Source organism: Panonychus citri, unplaced genomic scaffold (assembly GCF_014898815.1).
Source record: "Panonychus citri isolate SS breed McGregor unplaced genomic scaffold, ASM1489881v1 Contig00119, whole genome shotgun sequence".
Taxonomy (NCBI): Eukaryota; Metazoa; Arthropoda; class Arachnida; order Trombidiformes; family Tetranychidae; genus Panonychus; species Panonychus citri.
Genome location: NW_026515524.1, coordinates 94,227 through 112,902, shown reverse-complemented (window position 1 = coordinate 112,902; position 18,676 = coordinate 94,227). Strand labels below are relative to the sequence as shown.

General features: G+C 27.0%; 1 protein-coding gene and 1 long non-coding RNA gene across 6 annotated transcripts; one reads left to right on the top strand and one right to left on the bottom strand.

Annotated features, from left to right (window-relative positions):
- Window positions 1–22: 22 nt before the first annotated feature.
- On the bottom strand, window positions 23–9,603 carry LOC128390412 (probable inactive serine/threonine-protein kinase scy2). The gene is made up of 3 exons (XM_053350125.1): window positions 9,465–9,603; window positions 4,008–5,149; window positions 23–1,383 (listed from the first exon to the last, which is right to left on the bottom strand). Exons 2-3 carry the CDS (start codon window positions 5,138–5,140, stop codon window positions 402–404), a joined length of 2,115 nt encoding a protein of 704 aa, XP_053206100.1. The 5' UTR covers window positions 5,141–5,149; window positions 9,465–9,603; the 3' UTR covers window positions 23–401.
- LOC128390417 (uncharacterized) lies at window positions 5,144–11,273 on the top strand. 5 transcript variants are annotated; one of them, XR_008325620.1, is made up of 6 exons: window positions 5,144–5,890; window positions 5,980–6,178; window positions 8,299–8,677; window positions 8,804–9,009; window positions 9,593–9,777; window positions 10,199–11,273. It is a non-coding gene; the product is annotated as an uncharacterized LOC128390417 (long non-coding RNA). The 5 variants fall into 5 exon arrangements; XR_008325619.1 differs by lacking the exon at window positions 10,199–11,273 and having other exon boundaries at window positions 5,144–5,430; window positions 5,608–5,890; window positions 9,593–9,893; XR_008325617.1 differs by lacking the exon at window positions 10,199–11,273 and having other exon boundaries at window positions 9,593–9,893.
- Window positions 11,274–18,676: the final 7,403 nt, after the last annotated feature.

Genomic DNA, 18,676 nt, shown 5'->3' with positions numbered 1-18,676 from the left:
ATTTTTTTTTCTGTTTCTTTGATTGTAACAATTAATGAGAATCACAAAAGTAACAATTAGGTGAAGATGAAGATGATTGAAAAAGGTGATGAGGATGAAAAAACAACGAAAGTTGTTAACAAATTGTTTAAATCTCAAGGAGAAATTGTTGAAATTTATCATTTTCTTACTTGGAAGAAAAAGTTTTTCTTATTAATTTATATATATTATTAAAAGTGAAACAACATTGTACAATTAAATGATGACGATGATGATGGTAAACAATTAACTCAATGATTAAGAGATGAAGATGAATGACGATGAATAAAATAACAATTATTAATACAGTTAATGAGGAGATTTGTAAAAAAAAAGTGACGGAATTACAATCAGCCGGTGGTTGTTAATATTAATTATAATTGTTATGCTGATGGTCTGATTGTTGTGATTGGAGTTGATGATTCTGTTGATTTATCATGTTGACTGGTTAAAAATGATGGTGGTGTTGTTAATTGGTCATCTGATGATGATGATGATGATGATGGTGTTAAAGTAGCAACAATTGGTACCTTGTTAATTGTTGAAGGTGGTGAATTGGGTGTTGTTATTGTTGTAATTGTTGTTGGTGAGGTTGTTGTTGTTGTTGTTGTAGTTGTTGTCTTAATTAATTCATCATCATTAATATTATAACTTTCTTCAATTAGTGATGGATGATTAAAATAATCATTATTATTATATTTACTTGAGAGACTATTCCTACTGTTTGATTGTTGATAATTATTACTATTACTATTTACATTACTATTAACACTATTTAATTGATTATTATTAACATTAAGCTGATTGTTGTTGTTGTTAATTTTACTTTTAACTGGATTGATTGATAATGAGGGATGAATGTAGGTTCCAATTGGGATTGAAGGTGAAGCTGATTGTTTAGCTGAACCAGAGACTCGATCGTGAATTGTGAACTTAATCAATCGGGTATCGGGTGTGTAAAATGCTGATCGATAGGCACCAGGACTCCAATGTTTACTATTCTTTGGAATCCAACCATTGTGAACGGGTGAAAGTGGAACATGTTCATTAACGGTAAATGGACTTGAAGAAAATGAGTTATCACGAATGGACGAAGTGGCCTGAAGATAATCACCGGAAGGACCATGGTGATAGCCTTTAGGTTCAGTTGTGTCTCGATAATAATAAGTTCGAGGTATCTCTTCAATAGCCTCGGCAATTGATTCCGCTGTTTGAATGGGTCCATTTAAAGTGTTGAAATTATTGTTAATCTGATTATTAGTATTTCCAATTGAATTACCAATATGATTATTGACATTGTTACCATTTTGATTGTCACTTGATTCAATTAAAATCTCATCGGGTGTTGATTCCGTTTGCTCTGAACTAAACACACACACACATGATAATTAGTAAATTATAATTATATAATATAAGAAAAAAAAACAAAAAATTAGAAACAAAAAAATTAAAAGGTGATAAGTTTTAAATGGTCACTTTGATTGGGGTCAAAATCATTTTCATGGTTAACTAAATGATCAAGATGATCAGCTGATAATGTTTAATTTTTGTTCTCTTCTTTCGGATAAATTTAAACACCAATTATCAGCGTAGTTAACAAAACTACAACAAAATTAACTTTAATTTGGTCTCTATTTTCCTACTAATCAACGAAAATCAGCTTAAAATTATCTCTCATCAGAATTAAAATCAAAAATAATTAGAAGAAAAAAGAAGAAATTTTTTTCTTATTATCTCTCAAAATAATGTATATTTGTTAATGATGTTAATCACTATTAATAAACTATTATCAACAATTTATCAGGGAATTTAAATTGTTCATAATAATAATAATAACTATTATTCAACCATCAACACGTCAAGTTAATCACAATAAGTGATAATATAACTCAAAGGTGAAATCTCATGTTGAGTGAATTAATCATTCTGATCATTATTATTACAATCAAATGATTATGTACAATCAAATCTAATGATTACTATTAACAAAGATGAAACAAATTAATTAACTAAGCTTTTCAATCAACAGGTAATAACAATAAAATAGACAGTAAAAAGATAAACGTTGATTGATAAACAATCAATGAAACTATTGTGAAAATATTACAATATAAATACAATAATAATACTTTTCATGGTTAAGAAGTGACAATCAATTAATTGGTTAGTAAATTGTCACTTTACACTCAAAACTACACACAATTAGAAAGAAAAAGAAAAACAATAATTGAACTAATTATCTGTCAATTTTTATTTTTCTTTCCATAATTTGATTAACTATACAATATAATATAATATTACATCGTAACAATTTAATGTCATATTATATGTTGTATCATTATTACACTTGGGGCAATCATTTGATTGCTACAATTTACTTTTTTTTTGTTTGCTAACCAACTGATTAACTAACTGTTATTATCAAACATAATCGTTTGTCACACCCAGTTTTTTTTCTGGCCTGACATTGGCCGTCAATAGCCTGCGGCAATTTCATCATAATCAATACAATATATGTATGAAAGAAGCAAGAAATTTAATTTCACAATTTCACCTTAAAAACAACAGCACCAAGACTAATGGTTAATGACCATTGATTATAATGATTATAATAATGATGATAATCAACTGTTGGGTTAACGGTAAATTGGCCTCATTTGGTTTTAACAAATGCGCTCATTTTTCATCATCATCATCATCTGATTAAAGGACACAAACTGATCTGGATGAGCAACAAAAAAAAAGGGATGCAGATGAAGATACTGATTGTGATGATGATGATGATGATGATGATGATGAGTTTCTGATCATGATGCTGATCATCATGATCATTGGGATAACAAACAAGTTACAAGATAAATAAAGATGAAGGTTAAAACTGATCTAGTTTAGGATTTAAACTGTTGTTGATTGATGAACAGGTAAATTATTGACTTAAAACTTATTGGATTATCAGGTAAACTAATAAAAAATTAAGTGTTAACATTAAATAATTGGTTAAATTACTTTTTTCATACATTTGATTGTCTCATTATTATTGTTAATCATATTTTCATTTGTATCATTGTGATTGATGTTTTTTAACCATTTCAAGTTGTTGTTGATTATATTAGCTGGTAATTAGTTAATTATTCAATTATATTAACTTGTAATCAATTCTCGGTTTGGGAATAATTTAATCGCCTACACACATAAAGAGTTAATATTGTTAATTGTTACATCTTATTGGGGATTTTTGTGTTAATCTTAATTAAGATTATCATGGTTAATATAATTGAAAGGTAAATGGTTTGATATATAAAGTGTAATTAATGTTGGATTAATTTATGATTAAAAGTTGCTAATTTTGGTTTTGGCTTATTATCATTATTATTAGTAAATAATAATAATTTTAATTGCTACCTAATCACTAAAAATATCAACATCTGATTGATTTTCAAGCTTCTTAATTGTATTAAAATGGTTGATTAATATATTTTTTTTATCTTTTGCTGGTTTTGGAGAGATTAATTTTATTAGTTGATTAAAAGTTAAGAAAGTTAATTAAATGGATCAAATTAACTCACTTTTATCTAAAATTCATTATTTAATCTTGTAATTTGTGTGAATCGATTGAGATTATTAAATCTTTTAATATCTATTGATTGTTAATTGGAAAAAGAAACTTCAATCATGTTAACTGGAAGCGTTTAATTTAATTTGATTAACGCTGTTAAATTGTTGTTAACCAATATTTACACAAAATTGGTATTAGATTAATTTTCTCTTTGATTGTTTGCTTCAATTGATTGGTAATTATCATTTCTTTTCGTAACTGTTTACAATTAACTATTAATAGAGACGATTATTTAACTTTGGGCTTTTTTTTGCTCGTTTCATGATCAATAATCTTTAACCAAGTGAATGTTAATTGTTAGCAAATTTAGAAATCATATTTGAATCATTAGATGATTAGCAATTTTCTATTGTGATTAATGGATTAAACTTACGTGTTAATGATGATATTTTCATTTGGAAAAGGTGATTCTGAGAAAGGTGAGGTTCCATCAAGATCAATGGCACTTGGAACTTCAATGAATGCGTATTTATCTGATTGTGATTGGGGACCAGACGAGGGTGAATTAGGTGATGGTGATGATTGTTGCTGTTGTGATGGTGGTGGTGGTGAAGATAAAATTGAGCCCGAAGAATGAGGTTGAGATGGGTAACGTGAACGTGATGTTAGTGAGGATAAACTTTTGGCAAAACTGGTTGAACCTTTGGTTGATTTAGAATTGAGAAGTCGCCATATTAATTGTCCAGGTTTACTTGAATACTCTTCTGGGGCGGTAAGTAAAATGGAAGGTTTAATTTTAGGGCCTGATGGTCCGTCTTTCGTCAAGAGGAAAGCTTTAAGGCCTGGCATTGATTGGATACGATCTTTAACTGCTCGCAAAATTTTTGGAATCTGAGAGATGTCTTTCAATTCAGTGATGGTCATCTCGGGTTTAGATGGTCGTTGACCAAGTTGACGATTGTGTCGATGAGGTGGAGGCGGTGGTGGTGGTGGTGGTGGTGGTGAAGAATGAGGTCCACGAAGTGATCCACTACCGGGAAGAACTCTAATCTCTTGGGCAGCCGATTCGAGAACATCAAGAAATCCAGGTTCAGCTCTAGATCCACGGAATAAAGAGGGACGACGTTCAAGGAATGAAATTGGTGCCAGGGAAGAGATAATAGAAGAAGAGGGTCCAGATGATGGTGAAGAATGTGACTGAGGTGGATTAGGCCAAAAACGACGGATTAAAGATGATCCAACATTTGAATTACCATTGGAGGAAAGGAGTCCTGGTGTTGTTGAAGATGAGGGACCAGAAAGTTGCTGATTATGGTGATGGTGCTGTTGATAATGTGATGGTTGTTGTAGATTACGCCGGGCAACTGCTGTTGGATGACCATGACTTAATCCACCATTTGTTGATGATGAAGATGGTACATAATGATGAGTGGAAATAGATTGATGATATTGGCGGTTCAATGATGATGATGATGGTGGTGATGATGATGTGAGGTTAGATGATTGATGAGACTCCACACGTAACAGGCTTCCCGTTGAAAGTAAAAGTACCAAAGTTATTAACATGATTTGTACCTAAAAAATGAAACAACAAAAAAATGAAAGAGAATAAAAAATAATCAGATTAACGGATAAATAGAAAAGAAAAATTCAAACTGATAAAATTTGAAAAAGAATAGAAAATGAAAACAATTTCAATTAGTACATTTTCCCTCAAACGAATCAGCTGATTTTTCCTCCAATTAGCTAATTGATTTAATTGTTTCTCTCTTTTTAATTGTTCTTGTTACTAATTTAATTCTGTTAATTAGTATTGTTTTTTCTAAAAGTATGTATATCAAAAATCTCCAATTCAGGTGAGTGATTCTTTTTTTTACTTGTTTTCCATTTTGTTACCACCAATGAAAAGAAAACACCTTAAGGGGTTCAAAGGGTTTTCTTTTCTTAGATACAATTGTAATTAATTTTTCTTTCTTTTTCTATTTATGGTTATTGATTAATATTTTAATTGTTTTCCATCTTGATTGGATAAGAGAGAGAACAATATAATTATCGGAAATTAAACAAGGTAATTATATCTTTTGGTTGGGGTATATGAATGTTATTCATCCAATGTATTAGCTCATTTTGATATCACTTGTAAGAGTAACATTATTGCCCTTAAGATGTTCACAACCTTTTTTTGTTTAAATATATACTCTTTATAAAAGAGTAAACTATTATTATTGTTATTAATATCATCATCATTAAATACTCTATCATCAGAGTTTTATCAGTAAATTACAATAATCAAAATGTTAAATCAATAAATAAATGGTAAGTTGATATATTCCCCACCCGATAATAGTAATGATAATAAGTTAATCGCTTATGTATTAATCTTGTTTCTCTTCATCTATTCACAGTTTTATCCAAAAATCAAATCAAAACCAAATACAACATCTTAATCGTACTAATGGTTGACAATTTTTACATTTGACCTGGAATTTGAAACACCATTTATAATGTTCAATCGGCATTTACATTCATTTATCAATATTGGAAAATTTCATCATCATCATCTTGAAATATCATTTGGAATGTGTCCCTCTCTTAATGATAATAGTAATTATCGTTATTCAATAACATTATCTTCATCTCTCTTCAATGTGATTTACTGATTGTTGTGTTTTGTTTCATTCGGTATCTTCATCACCATCATCATCATCTTCTCCCTCTAATTTTATTTTTTGCAACAATTTAAACCTTAAGGTTAAATGTTGTTGTTCAAATGTCCACCCAATCAAAAAGCGGACTTTTAACAATTTATTTAATCACCACTTCTAATAACTAACATATTATTATATATATCATCATTAACTAGCCAACTACAACTAACCAATATAAACAATTTAACCCTCTTTAATTGTAACAATCAAATATGTTCATACAACATATTAATAAGAGGCCATTTAAGTATTTGCTAACAAAAACACAACAATCAATTAAATCATCATCTTCATCATAACGATCAACAAAAAAATCAACAAATTAACTAACTAATAATATTAAGATCAATGCTTAAAGGCAATAATAATAATAATATTATTATTATTATTATAACAATTTAATCTGTAACATACATAATATGTTATTTTAAATACTACAATTAACCAATAACCTAATCAATAAACTGATTAAATATATTGGTGAAAACCTGTTAACAAAGGTTGGGTTTAATAGAAGGCTAAATTGTTGTATTTAAAAGACAAATTGATCAAAAATGATTAGTTTAACAGGTTAATTGTTGTATTAAATTGTTTAATTATGTAAAAACAAAAAGCAAAATGATTTAATATTTTGTTGTTGTTTAATATTAGCAAAGGTTAATCTTTAATCACTTATGTTTGTTTTCAGGGTAAAATCATAATTAACATTAAATCCAGTAGTTGGTAAACACACATAGGTAACAATTAGTTAAATTATCATGATTTTTAAAGTAGCTTGAGGTTAATTTAATGATGTTAATTATAATATTTAGTTGATGAGCATAATGGTTTAGGTAATAATCAGTTAATCATTTTTGTTTTTAATGGATCAACGAAATTAAAATCAAACTATAACATGAGATTAATAATAATCTCAATTCATATAAATTGTGTATTGATTATTTTTTAATTAATAACCTTAAACGTCCAACTAATAGTTGGGACTTTAATTGTTAACAATCAAACATCAAAGTCTAAATAATTTGATTGTTTTATTGTTGAATAAAGAAAAATGTCCAAATTGAATTAATAACATTATAATTAGAAGAGGGAAAATAATTGAATCAATTGATGATCAGAATTGATCCAATTGCGTAGGATGAATTATATGTAATTGTAACTTTAATTTGATTATAACAATTTAATTTGTCCTCAATTTAACAAAATTTCTAAATCCGTAATCAAGATAATCTAATAATCATTTAACCCTTGAAAATGTTATTCAGATAATTGTAACTGTCTCAATAATATTTTTGATTGTTTATCATTTCTGATCGACTGTGTAAATTATTACAATTAACTAAATAATAGATAATTTAAGTTAATTGGTCATCATTTATGATTAGATAATTGTTTATCCACGTAAACAACAGTTAAATTGTCACGGTGATTCTTTGAATGACCAATCATGTAGGAGAGATGAAATTAAATGGATTAGAAAACTATTCAATTCTTAATTTGATTGATTTAATAGTGAAAAGTGATTACGATTGATTGATAAGTTACAGGGAGAGAGAGAGAGAGAGGATAAGGATTAGGATTTAGATTGAAAAATAAATCGTCTCTCTCCTTGTATTCAATTGTTGATTCTTGTTTCTTGTGTTTGTTTTGGTTGATGAAGTTAATGATTTTCATTTTTCATGAATCAAACCAGTAATTAGCCTCAAGCTAAAGTGATGGTCATCATCATGATCCCTCTCCCCCCATTCACCTGTAAAAGTATCTAGTTTAGGAATAAGATGAATAAAAGAAGGAAGAAAAATTCAATGAAGAAAAAGATAAAAATATTTTTTTCTCTCTAAAACTCTCGCTTCTAATAACGGAACTTTTTTCATCTTTTATCTTCAATTTTCACCTTTTTCTTAATTCAGTAAAAGTTTATCTCTTTTAACCATCTCTCCATCTATTCTTATCCTCTCTCTCTCTCTCTCAATTGACGAAATGTTTTTATAATCTTATGATGTTTATTTCTAATAGTGTCTTAAGAGTCATTTACTATTCTGACCCATTTGGATTAACAAATCAACAACAGGTAGACATAAACACCCACCGAATTGAGCCAAAAACAACCAACTAAGATTCAAAGGTAAACAAAAAGTAAAGTTTTCTAAGAGATTTGTTGTAAATTCATCATCATGTGTATATAAGTTTCATTCACAATTGTAATGGTCAATTGTCCCTTCTCATTTGGTCAAATACTATTATATTATACATCACACCCAAAGAACAAGAGGAAAAAACTTTCTCTCAACTTGAAAATCTTGAATCAATGTTACCAAAACTTGACCCACTCAGAATATCATCATTATCCTAATCCTAATCATCTCAATCAGCTGATTGTGAAAATATTACTACTGTAAGTAAATGAGTTATAAAAATTTTCTGTTGACCATAAATCACTTTCACCGGTAAAAAAGTGATTAAGGATCAACTGATTGTCCATGTTGATAACTTTTCTCCTATTCTAATTAACAATTTCAAGTGATGTGGAGGACGATGATGAGGATGATACTATTGCTGATAATCACCACCATCATGATGATAAGATAAAAAGATGACATTAAGATGTATAAATAAAAATGACACCAATGATGACCTTTTTTTCTTGATGATGATTATCCTCATCCTCATCTTTTACTCTGTAAAAGATGCACATACCAAATTGATCCACAAATTTGGGTCCTTTTTGTAAGGAAAATTTTACCTTTACTGTTACACTTTAAATCCATTAATTGTGGGTTAGAGTGTAAATCTGATGATAAATTATACTTAAGGGGCAAAGATGTAAAATTAATATCAGAAGCTTCAGATTCTGTATTGGTGAGGCCAAGAGTGAATTCAAAGTGATTAGTTATGTTACAATCTCTCTACTAATCGGACCCTTGGTCTCAATTCAACCCTCAGAAATCAATTAATCAATTAAGAAACAGGAAAAGTACTAGAAGTTGATTGTAAAATGAGAACGTAAAAGAAAAACTTAATCAAAAGGTAATCAAATTACTTAAAATTTAGGAAAGAAAATGAAAAACTTTTTCATCTCATGAATGAACTTTTTTTTCCCATTGGAAAAGTTTTCATCTCATTCATCTGATAAACTTTGATGGATTCGAAAAATATTAATAACAATTGATAACAATTCTCACCTTTGATTGAATTTTAATGATTAAATTAACTGTTTATCCGATTAATTGATTGGAAAATCCTTTGTTTCTTTTCAATGATTGACTAATTAAATAGACTATTGATTCAATCCATATATCACTTTGAATAGAGCAAAAAATTAATAAAGACAATCCGATTTGATGTTTTGGTCACTTTTGTTCACAATTGTCCTTGTTGCACATTAATTGTCCGAAAATGATGATACTAAATGATGAGGATGATGATCAACAATCAACAATAACTAATGTTTATTGATGATTATATTAATAAACACACACACACAATGAAATTAAGGTAAGTTAACTTTCTACTCTTAAGTTACCTTTCTTAATCAACTCTTCCCAAGTAAATAACTAATAACAAACTTGATTCAAAGTCTTTTAAACATCTCACATCATCTCTTTCTCTCTCTCTCTCTTTCTCTCTCTCTTTCTCACAATATTTATCCTCATCATCTCTCTTTTAGCATCTTCATCTTCATCTTCATCTCCCTCATCCTAAATTCAACTTGATTCCTGAAAGTAACCAAACAACCTTAGCAAAAGAAACAGAAACACCAATTGATCAATAATAATACTAAACTATTCCCATTATTATCTATTGATTTAATTGTATCATTTGTGTTATTATTTATTTACTCTCATTTTAATTCATACAATTTATCAATTACTATTATAACAATTAATAAATTTTCTTCTTCTTCTTTTTCTTCCAGACTTAATTGTTGAACAGACAAAGTTAATGGTCTCGATCTCACATGACTTTGTTTCTTATGAGCTTTTGACAATTAATCAATTCTGATAATAATCTTTCTCGAGATAAACAACAATTAAAATTGACTATACTCTTTAATCAACTAATTAAAGGTGATGAGATTTACTGAGAAACACGTTAGTTAACAATTTAATTTAATTTCCATCCTGAAATCATATTCATTTGTAAATTATGATGAAGACAAACAATTAAATGTCAATCAATTGTTGATGATGATCATTAAATAATAGTAACAATTTTCAACTACTAAATGTTAACCACTAGTAATCAAAACTAATCATCATGTGTTGATGATCAGACTGTTAATGATAATGGTGATAATGATTAATAAAGAAACTTAATTTAGTTATTATTTTAAAAGGAGATTCAAATTAACTATAACCAAATCAACAGTGAAACAATTAAATTGTTATATGTATGTTAATAATCATCAATTTGTCTGTAGACACAAATACAAACTGACCTGAAACTTGTTCTTACAATCAATTATATAATTAAATTGTAATTAACAAAAATATAATCTCATCAATAGAAATAGAAAGTCTGATGAACTTTAATTTAGTTAATAAGACCATTAATTAACCTCAACTAATTTAAATCACAATTGATCAGCACATTGATGATTATGTATTGATATTCAAAGGGTAACCCAAATATTTTTCATTCACAAGAAAATGAAAAGTAAAACTTTTACCATTAAATTAGCAAGAAAACAAAAACAAGAAAAAATTTACCAGTTAATTGATTAATTCGTGATTAATAAATTGTTTAGGTTAATTGTTAATCACTTTTCGTTTCCCTCGTCTTATTATTACCAACAGCAAAGAGTAACAATTAACCGTTACCTGTATATGTAATTATATGTATTATAAGGGAAAGGGAAACATGATCAACTTTAATCACGATGATTTAAAACTGATTTGATTAAAGAGGCGAGTAGATCACGTTAATTGTAAGGTTAATCAATTCTGGGAATTGGAGGACAATCAAAATTTTCAATGAAAATGAAACCCTTACAAATCAGTGAATTAATTAGTTAATTATTCTTGGACAATTAACTGTAAACTTTTGTTTTTCTTTATACAATCAAGATCAAGTTTCGTAGTTGAATCTTGTTAATTGTTAATTGTTACTATAAATACTCATCATCATCATAATACATTATTAATTATTTACCAATTTATTATTAATTAAATTCATTTTCATGATAAATTTCACTTTAAATTATCATTATGATATTTTTGATTTACTATTTTCTTATGAGTGATTTAATTAATTGGGATACTAATATGAGTAACAATTTGATTAACTATTAATAACACAATATGATAATAAATATATATTGGATTAATTGTAATTGTATAAACTTAATTGTTGATTAAAGGATATGATTAAGGGCCCAATAGTTTTAACGGTTAAAAATAAACAATTTGATTGGAAAAATTGAATTGAAATTTAAATGGGAGAAAAGTTAATTATTAACAATAATCAACCGATCAGATTAATATGATTACAATCATGTTTACATTTAATCAACAATTAACATGAAACTAAATTGTTGTCACTTGGAAACTTTTACTCTCTCTATTAATACCAAAAAATTATCATTAATTAGCTACTATTACAATTAATTAATCATTGATTTCGATTCAAAAAAGAGAAAGTTTTTACTCTCGAAATTAAATTAGTTTGATTAACAATTAAAGTGAATTATTTTTCCGTAATAATCTTTTATTAACAGTAACTAATTCATCAAATTAAATCATCTCTCTCTCTCTCTCTCTCTCTCTTCCTCATCATCTTATTTTTAACCAACAACAACAATTTAAGTTAATCATAACTTTTATAAAGATAATCAATTAATTATATCAAACATTTAGTTACATACAAGTTAATTGTTGAAGTTACTTTTGCTTTCCCTTCATTCAAATGTTAACACAAAGTGACAAATCAAATCTATTAATACAGTTAATTCAGTTAAGGATTAACCAAATTTGAATAAATAATGATAATAATTAAATTGATTATTAAGATGATTAGTTGAAATTATTTAAATCCAATAATATAAAACTGAATTGATTGTTGATTGAAAGTGAAATTGAAAAACTTTTTCCCAACTTTGTTCATTTCGGATTATCAATAAACAAACATTTATTTTCATCATTAAATTGTTATAATTTGAAGCTATTAAAACTTGATTAAGATGAAGATGAGGATAAGGATTAAGAGGAAGATCATAAAAGGGATTAAATGACTGACAATTATGCAAATCAATATGGAAGTGAATAGATTTAGTAATCTGATACTTTTTCGTCTCATCAATTGTTCATTCCAATCAATTGTTCAATTTGTGACATAATTAACATTATCAGGTTACCTTTAACCCTTTTAGAGTCTCAGATGATAATCATGATAATGAAGATTAGGATAATAATCGTATTCAGATTATGATGAAGCCTACTTTCTCTTCATCATCATCATCATCATCACTCTCTCATGGTGGAAAGTAAAAATATCCAGGTAATAGAGAGGATTACTCTCTCTCTCTCTCTTCCGATAATCATCTTCATCTCCATCCTCATCATTTTCATCCGTAACTTCATCATCACCCAAACTCATTTGCATAAACTATTATAATCAACTGATTAATCTTTATGAGTCTCTACCAATTGTTTAAATTTACTCAAAATTATCAAATCGTGTTCTCATCATCATTAACTATTACAATTTGATTGAAAGGAACATCATCTTCACATTGAGCCAATACAACGTGTATGTATTTAGGATACAAAAAGAAAAGAGGAAAAACAAAATTCAAGCTATTTTTATGGTCATCTCCTGGCAATTGGTCAATTCTTCATCATCATCATCATCATCATCATCATCATCAACATCAACATCACAATATACATAACAATTAACATAATCAACAATCAAATGATCAACCACAATCAAGTTCAAAGCCCATTAAACATTCACACGAAATTTAAAACTTTAACCAAAATTTTCAATTGTTGATTATTATCATTACTAAATCATAATCAACTAATTATCAACGTGTTAAAATCACGCATCTAATTATTATTTTAACCTCTAACTGTTGTTATAATTATTTATGTTATTTTTACAACAGTTACATACATAATTTATGTATCGATCATCATCAATGACCAGTGGTCACTCATCAATTATTTCAATGCCTGAATCTTGATTTTTATTATCATATATTATTTTATACTAACAAGTTAATGGTAATATTATTTTTCAATGAACACAATCAAAGTTTAAAATTGCCCAACAATCAAATTAAAACTACAATCATTTGATGAGATCATGATGTTTGATTGTTGATGATAAATGAAAAAGGGCAAAGATAATCACGATTAATTATTATTATTATGATTATGTTTGGGTTAATCAAACAGATGATCAGATGTTGAAACAATTGATTGTTGTTAAAGGGCATCATCATCATTACCCTTAGACTTAATCAGTTGATCAATTGTAGTAGTTAACACAATTAGACCGCCCGGGATAAATTTTACAATCAACTTATTAACGCAATCAAATTGTAATCATCATTAACGATTATATGTAAACACTGGTAGCTTTTAGTACTACCTGGAAAAAAAATGAATTGTTGATTTAGTTTTGAAAAGATGATCAATGATCAAAGTTAATTGTAATTAGTTGACTCGATTTAAAGATTGATTCATTTGATGAAAGATGATGATGATTAAATGCTGATGATGAAAGATGATAATCAAATTAAAATCAAACAATCTAATCAGATCAATGACATGGTTTCAAATCAAATCAATCGTAATAATTTTCATCTCTCTCTCTCTCTCTTTAACAATTAAACTAAATTTTTAATTGCTCATCGCAGACAAACAACAATTAACTGGCTATGATTAGCATTTTTAGTAAATGAAAAATATTTAATTGTGATACTTTAAATACGGGCTGCCAATTAGTTGATTTGCCTCAAACTGATCATCATGGTTGTCAGTTGATTGTTGATTAGTTTAATTGTTTATCATATTGACATTTAATGATAAACTATTAATATTTAGTAAATTGTTTGATTAAACTTGAAAATAATACAATCAAATTATATATTAACACCAATCAAAGTTGATTGTTGTTATTTTGATTACAATTATCATCACTATTATGATTTCAACTTGATTGTTTAGTAAATTGTTTGTTGTTTAAGTTTAACACTTTTAGTTACTTTTTGGTTAATCTAATTGTCAAGATTGATAATCAAGATAATTTGATTTTTCTCTTATCAAATTGTGTGGTCAGTAAAGTTAATTGTTAATTAGCATGATAACAATTTAGATACAATCACAATACAGAGAGAAATCAAGTTCACGTTTTTTTCGAGAAAAAAAAAGTTCTAAAGTTTTTTTTGGAAAACTTTTTTTTCTTCTTGATTGTTGAGAAGAAAAAAAAAGTTCTGAACTTGATTAACAACAACAATTACAATTTCGTTATCATTATTATGATGATTATATAATTATTCGTGTTAACGTGATCAACACTGTTTATATTTAAAATTGAATCACAAATCACGTACCAAGTTAATTTAAATTAACCAAAATTCAGATAGTAACAATTATTTCAACGATGGACAAGAGTGACAACAAGATAATGATAACACAATCAAATTAAATTAATAAACTAACAATTAACTTAAACCACAAAAGAAAGTATTTCATTTCTTGTTGATAAAATCTCTCAAACAACTACTGGATTAACAATCTAATTAACCAACAAGTTGTTTAAACAATTTAGCCATATGATTTAAAGACTCACAAAGATCTGATCAAAAATTGTTCTGATACTGATGACAACAATTAAGATTGCTCGTTGAAATGAATTGCGATGATTAATTGTTTGTTCATCATGATTAAACTTTGATTGTTGGTTAATCAGAATCCGGGTTTACAATTGTAAACAAAAAGGTATCGGCAGCAATTAAATGTTACAAAATGATCAGCACGATTATATAATATTAACTGTTTACGATACATTATGATTATATTGATAGTTAGAGTTAATTGTAATCAACACGATTAATATGATAATAATTGAATTTCTATTTCTAAATAGTGAATCATTTTTAATTGTAATTGTTTTCGTTGTATTAGTAAATATCAAAGTATTTAGGTGATTTAACTTTTCCTTAATTAACGTTCTCATTTGATTATCAGGTCAGGTTGAGACACCAATTAAATTATATATTTCAAACTAACAAATTCAGTGGTGAAGATAATTATAATTGTTGTTGAATGAATTTCAATATCAAGATCATGTTAATCATCATCATCATCATCTTAATTATGATTATGGTTATGGAAATGTTTACAATTGGGCTCATCATCATCCTAATTGTTTGCGTTTAGCAAAAACAAAATTAACAAAACTTTGTTAACTGGGTGAAAGTTTAAATTATCAACAATTTGAGAATCTTAATTAATCAGAATTAAAATTGATGTTGATGATTCTGATTCTCATTCTGATTGTTGATTATTATCATTATTATTATTTCCCGTGGGTGGTCAATGAAAAACAAACCACAATCATGAGCAATTAACAATTTGATTAGTATCATCAGATTGTTGTTGATGATTCTATGATGATAATTTCATTCCTAATTAACTAATCATTTTTAAATTTCTCAAATTCATTTTAAACAACAAACTTGGTTACATATTAATATTAAACTTGAACTCCTTAACTTTTTCAAGCTTCAAGACAATTAACTATTGATGATGAAATTAATTACAATCAAAAAATGATCCAAATTCTAGATGAACATTATAATATTGTGTTAATAATAATCATTGATAATTGTCTTTAATTGTGTATGCAATGTGAATATTAATTGTATGACCACAATTAATAATATCAAAATCTACCACAAACCATAAGCTAAAGATGAATTGATTAACTCAATTTAGATAATTAAATTGATGTACACACAAACTGTATGTAAATTAACTGACCCTTAATTGTAAATGATATCTATGATGGCCGATTAGATTTACCATATAAATATAAATCATTATTAAATAATAATAATAAACAAAATTTAAACCTTTAATTTACCTTTAAATTATTCCCATTGATAAACCAACAATTTAATCAGAACCATTTTCATTTACCTTTACCTGGAAACCCAATGCAAAAGGCTAAGACATGATCCTAATGATAATAATTATGAAGATGATGATGATACATAATGATTATGTTTTTTGATTGTTGATTTATGGTTAGCATTTCCATAATTGGGTTGACCTTAATATTAGATTAACTAACTAATCAACTAATCAACTATAAGCACAAAACCCAAGCCACAAAGTGACTTTTTAAATTAAGCGAAAAAAAAAGTTACGTTAAGTGACCTGTTAAAAGGTAAGAAAACTGGACCTGAAAGGGAGTTAAAAATGGGAGGATGATGAGAGGCACATACTAGTTAACCCACTCTCATCCTCATCCTCATCATCCTCATCATATAATCACCATTATCATCATGATAAGTATCACCAACAAGAACCACAGGTAAAAAAAAAGGTGATACTTTAAGATACTGAAAATGTGAACTGATTTTCTGTTTTAATCTAATCAGAACTTTTTTTTTTCCTTCATTTGATCTGATAGTTTAATGTCATATTTTATATACTTTTACATATCATTCAAGGGTTGATATTACTTTCAGTGGGCTTTTAATCACAATCAATGAGTGAATGTTTGGTAATCATAATCATCATCATCATCTTCTTAATCATTAGAGTAATTATCGTTATCCATATCTTACAATTAAACCTTTACCTTTTTGTTTTGAGGTCAACTCTCTTGTCCACTTATACACAATATATTTTTATATTTATTTCTCTATTTATCTTTTGTTTAATCAAATGTCAGATTAATTGATTATCAAGATTAATTTAGTTGATGATACTAATCAATGATGAGCCTTTCAGTTAATTAGTGTTAATATTTTAACTAATAACATTCATAATATATGTATGAGTTTTTGTTGTTTTTGTTATTATTATTCAATAACTTTTACATGATTTTATCACCATTTTCATCATGAACTGATTAATGAGTAAAGGTGAATATGATTATGATTAATTGATAATTAATGTGACAAATTGACAATATTGTTTTGAACTAAATTGTTGAGATTATTTCATATTATCTGAACCTGATTTACATGTTGATCCAATATAATAATTATCTCTACATAACCAAGAGTTATCAATTCTTAATCCTGTTATTGATCCTGTTCATTATTGGGCCTTAAATTTTAATCATTAATTAATGGGCAGGTCAGTTAATCAAGTCAAGAATAATTATTATTAAACAAAAAGAGCAAATCATTTAACTAATATTATCTTATCCAAATTGAAACAAGGATTTGGTTATTAAAGATGATGGTAAATTAAATTATCCTTAATTGTTTGGAAAGTTTGTCACCTCCGATGAGAAATTATGTTTAAACAATTAACTTAAATTACAGAAAAAAAAACAATCAAATGAGACAGATGATTGAAAGAATGAGATTAGAAGTAAATTTTAAGATTAAGATCAAAATCTCATGAGATGAAAAGAGATGAAGATGTTAAAGATGATGATAAGGATGATGAGGATAATGAGAGAGAAAGCAAAGATTATCAAGATAAAGAAGATTAAGAAGATTAATACATTAGGTTAGATGAGAAAAGATTAAGGAAAAAGTTATTATTATGTTTGGTTTAATCTCGATTATTGAGAATATTAGAACTTATTATATAATAAGAAAATCGAAAAAAAAAATAAAAGTGGAAACTCGAAAGTTCTAAGGTCAATTTGGAAAAGTTAATAATGAAGATGAAGATAAATTAGATGATGATGAAAAGAAAATCTTACATTTAAATGACCTTTGGGCATTTTGATTAATTTTATCGATAAATAAAAGGAGAGGTCAATCACTAATTACTCTCTAAATCAGTGAAATATAAAATTAAAACAAAAAGAAACACTAAATATATTTGATTCTCCCTGAGGGCAAATTAACAAAACAGTAACGTTTATATTACTCATCTGAATTCTGAGCCTAACAATCAACAAAGTTTTCCCAATCTTCATGGTTACATCATGAATATTGTATATGTATGAAATAAGAACGATTTTAATTCATTAATTGAAAACAATTAGTCTTCTTAATCAATCGTTTTTCATTTAAATCATTCAAATCAAATTCATTTGTTTATTATTTGTATCAATCATTATCAAGAATCTAATTGTTATCCTTTTTTTTTCATTTGATTATCATTAAATTAGGATTGGCCTTTGAATTGAATGTTATCCAATTGAATTCATTGAATCAATATGAATAAATTGTTTACATTAATTTTTCATG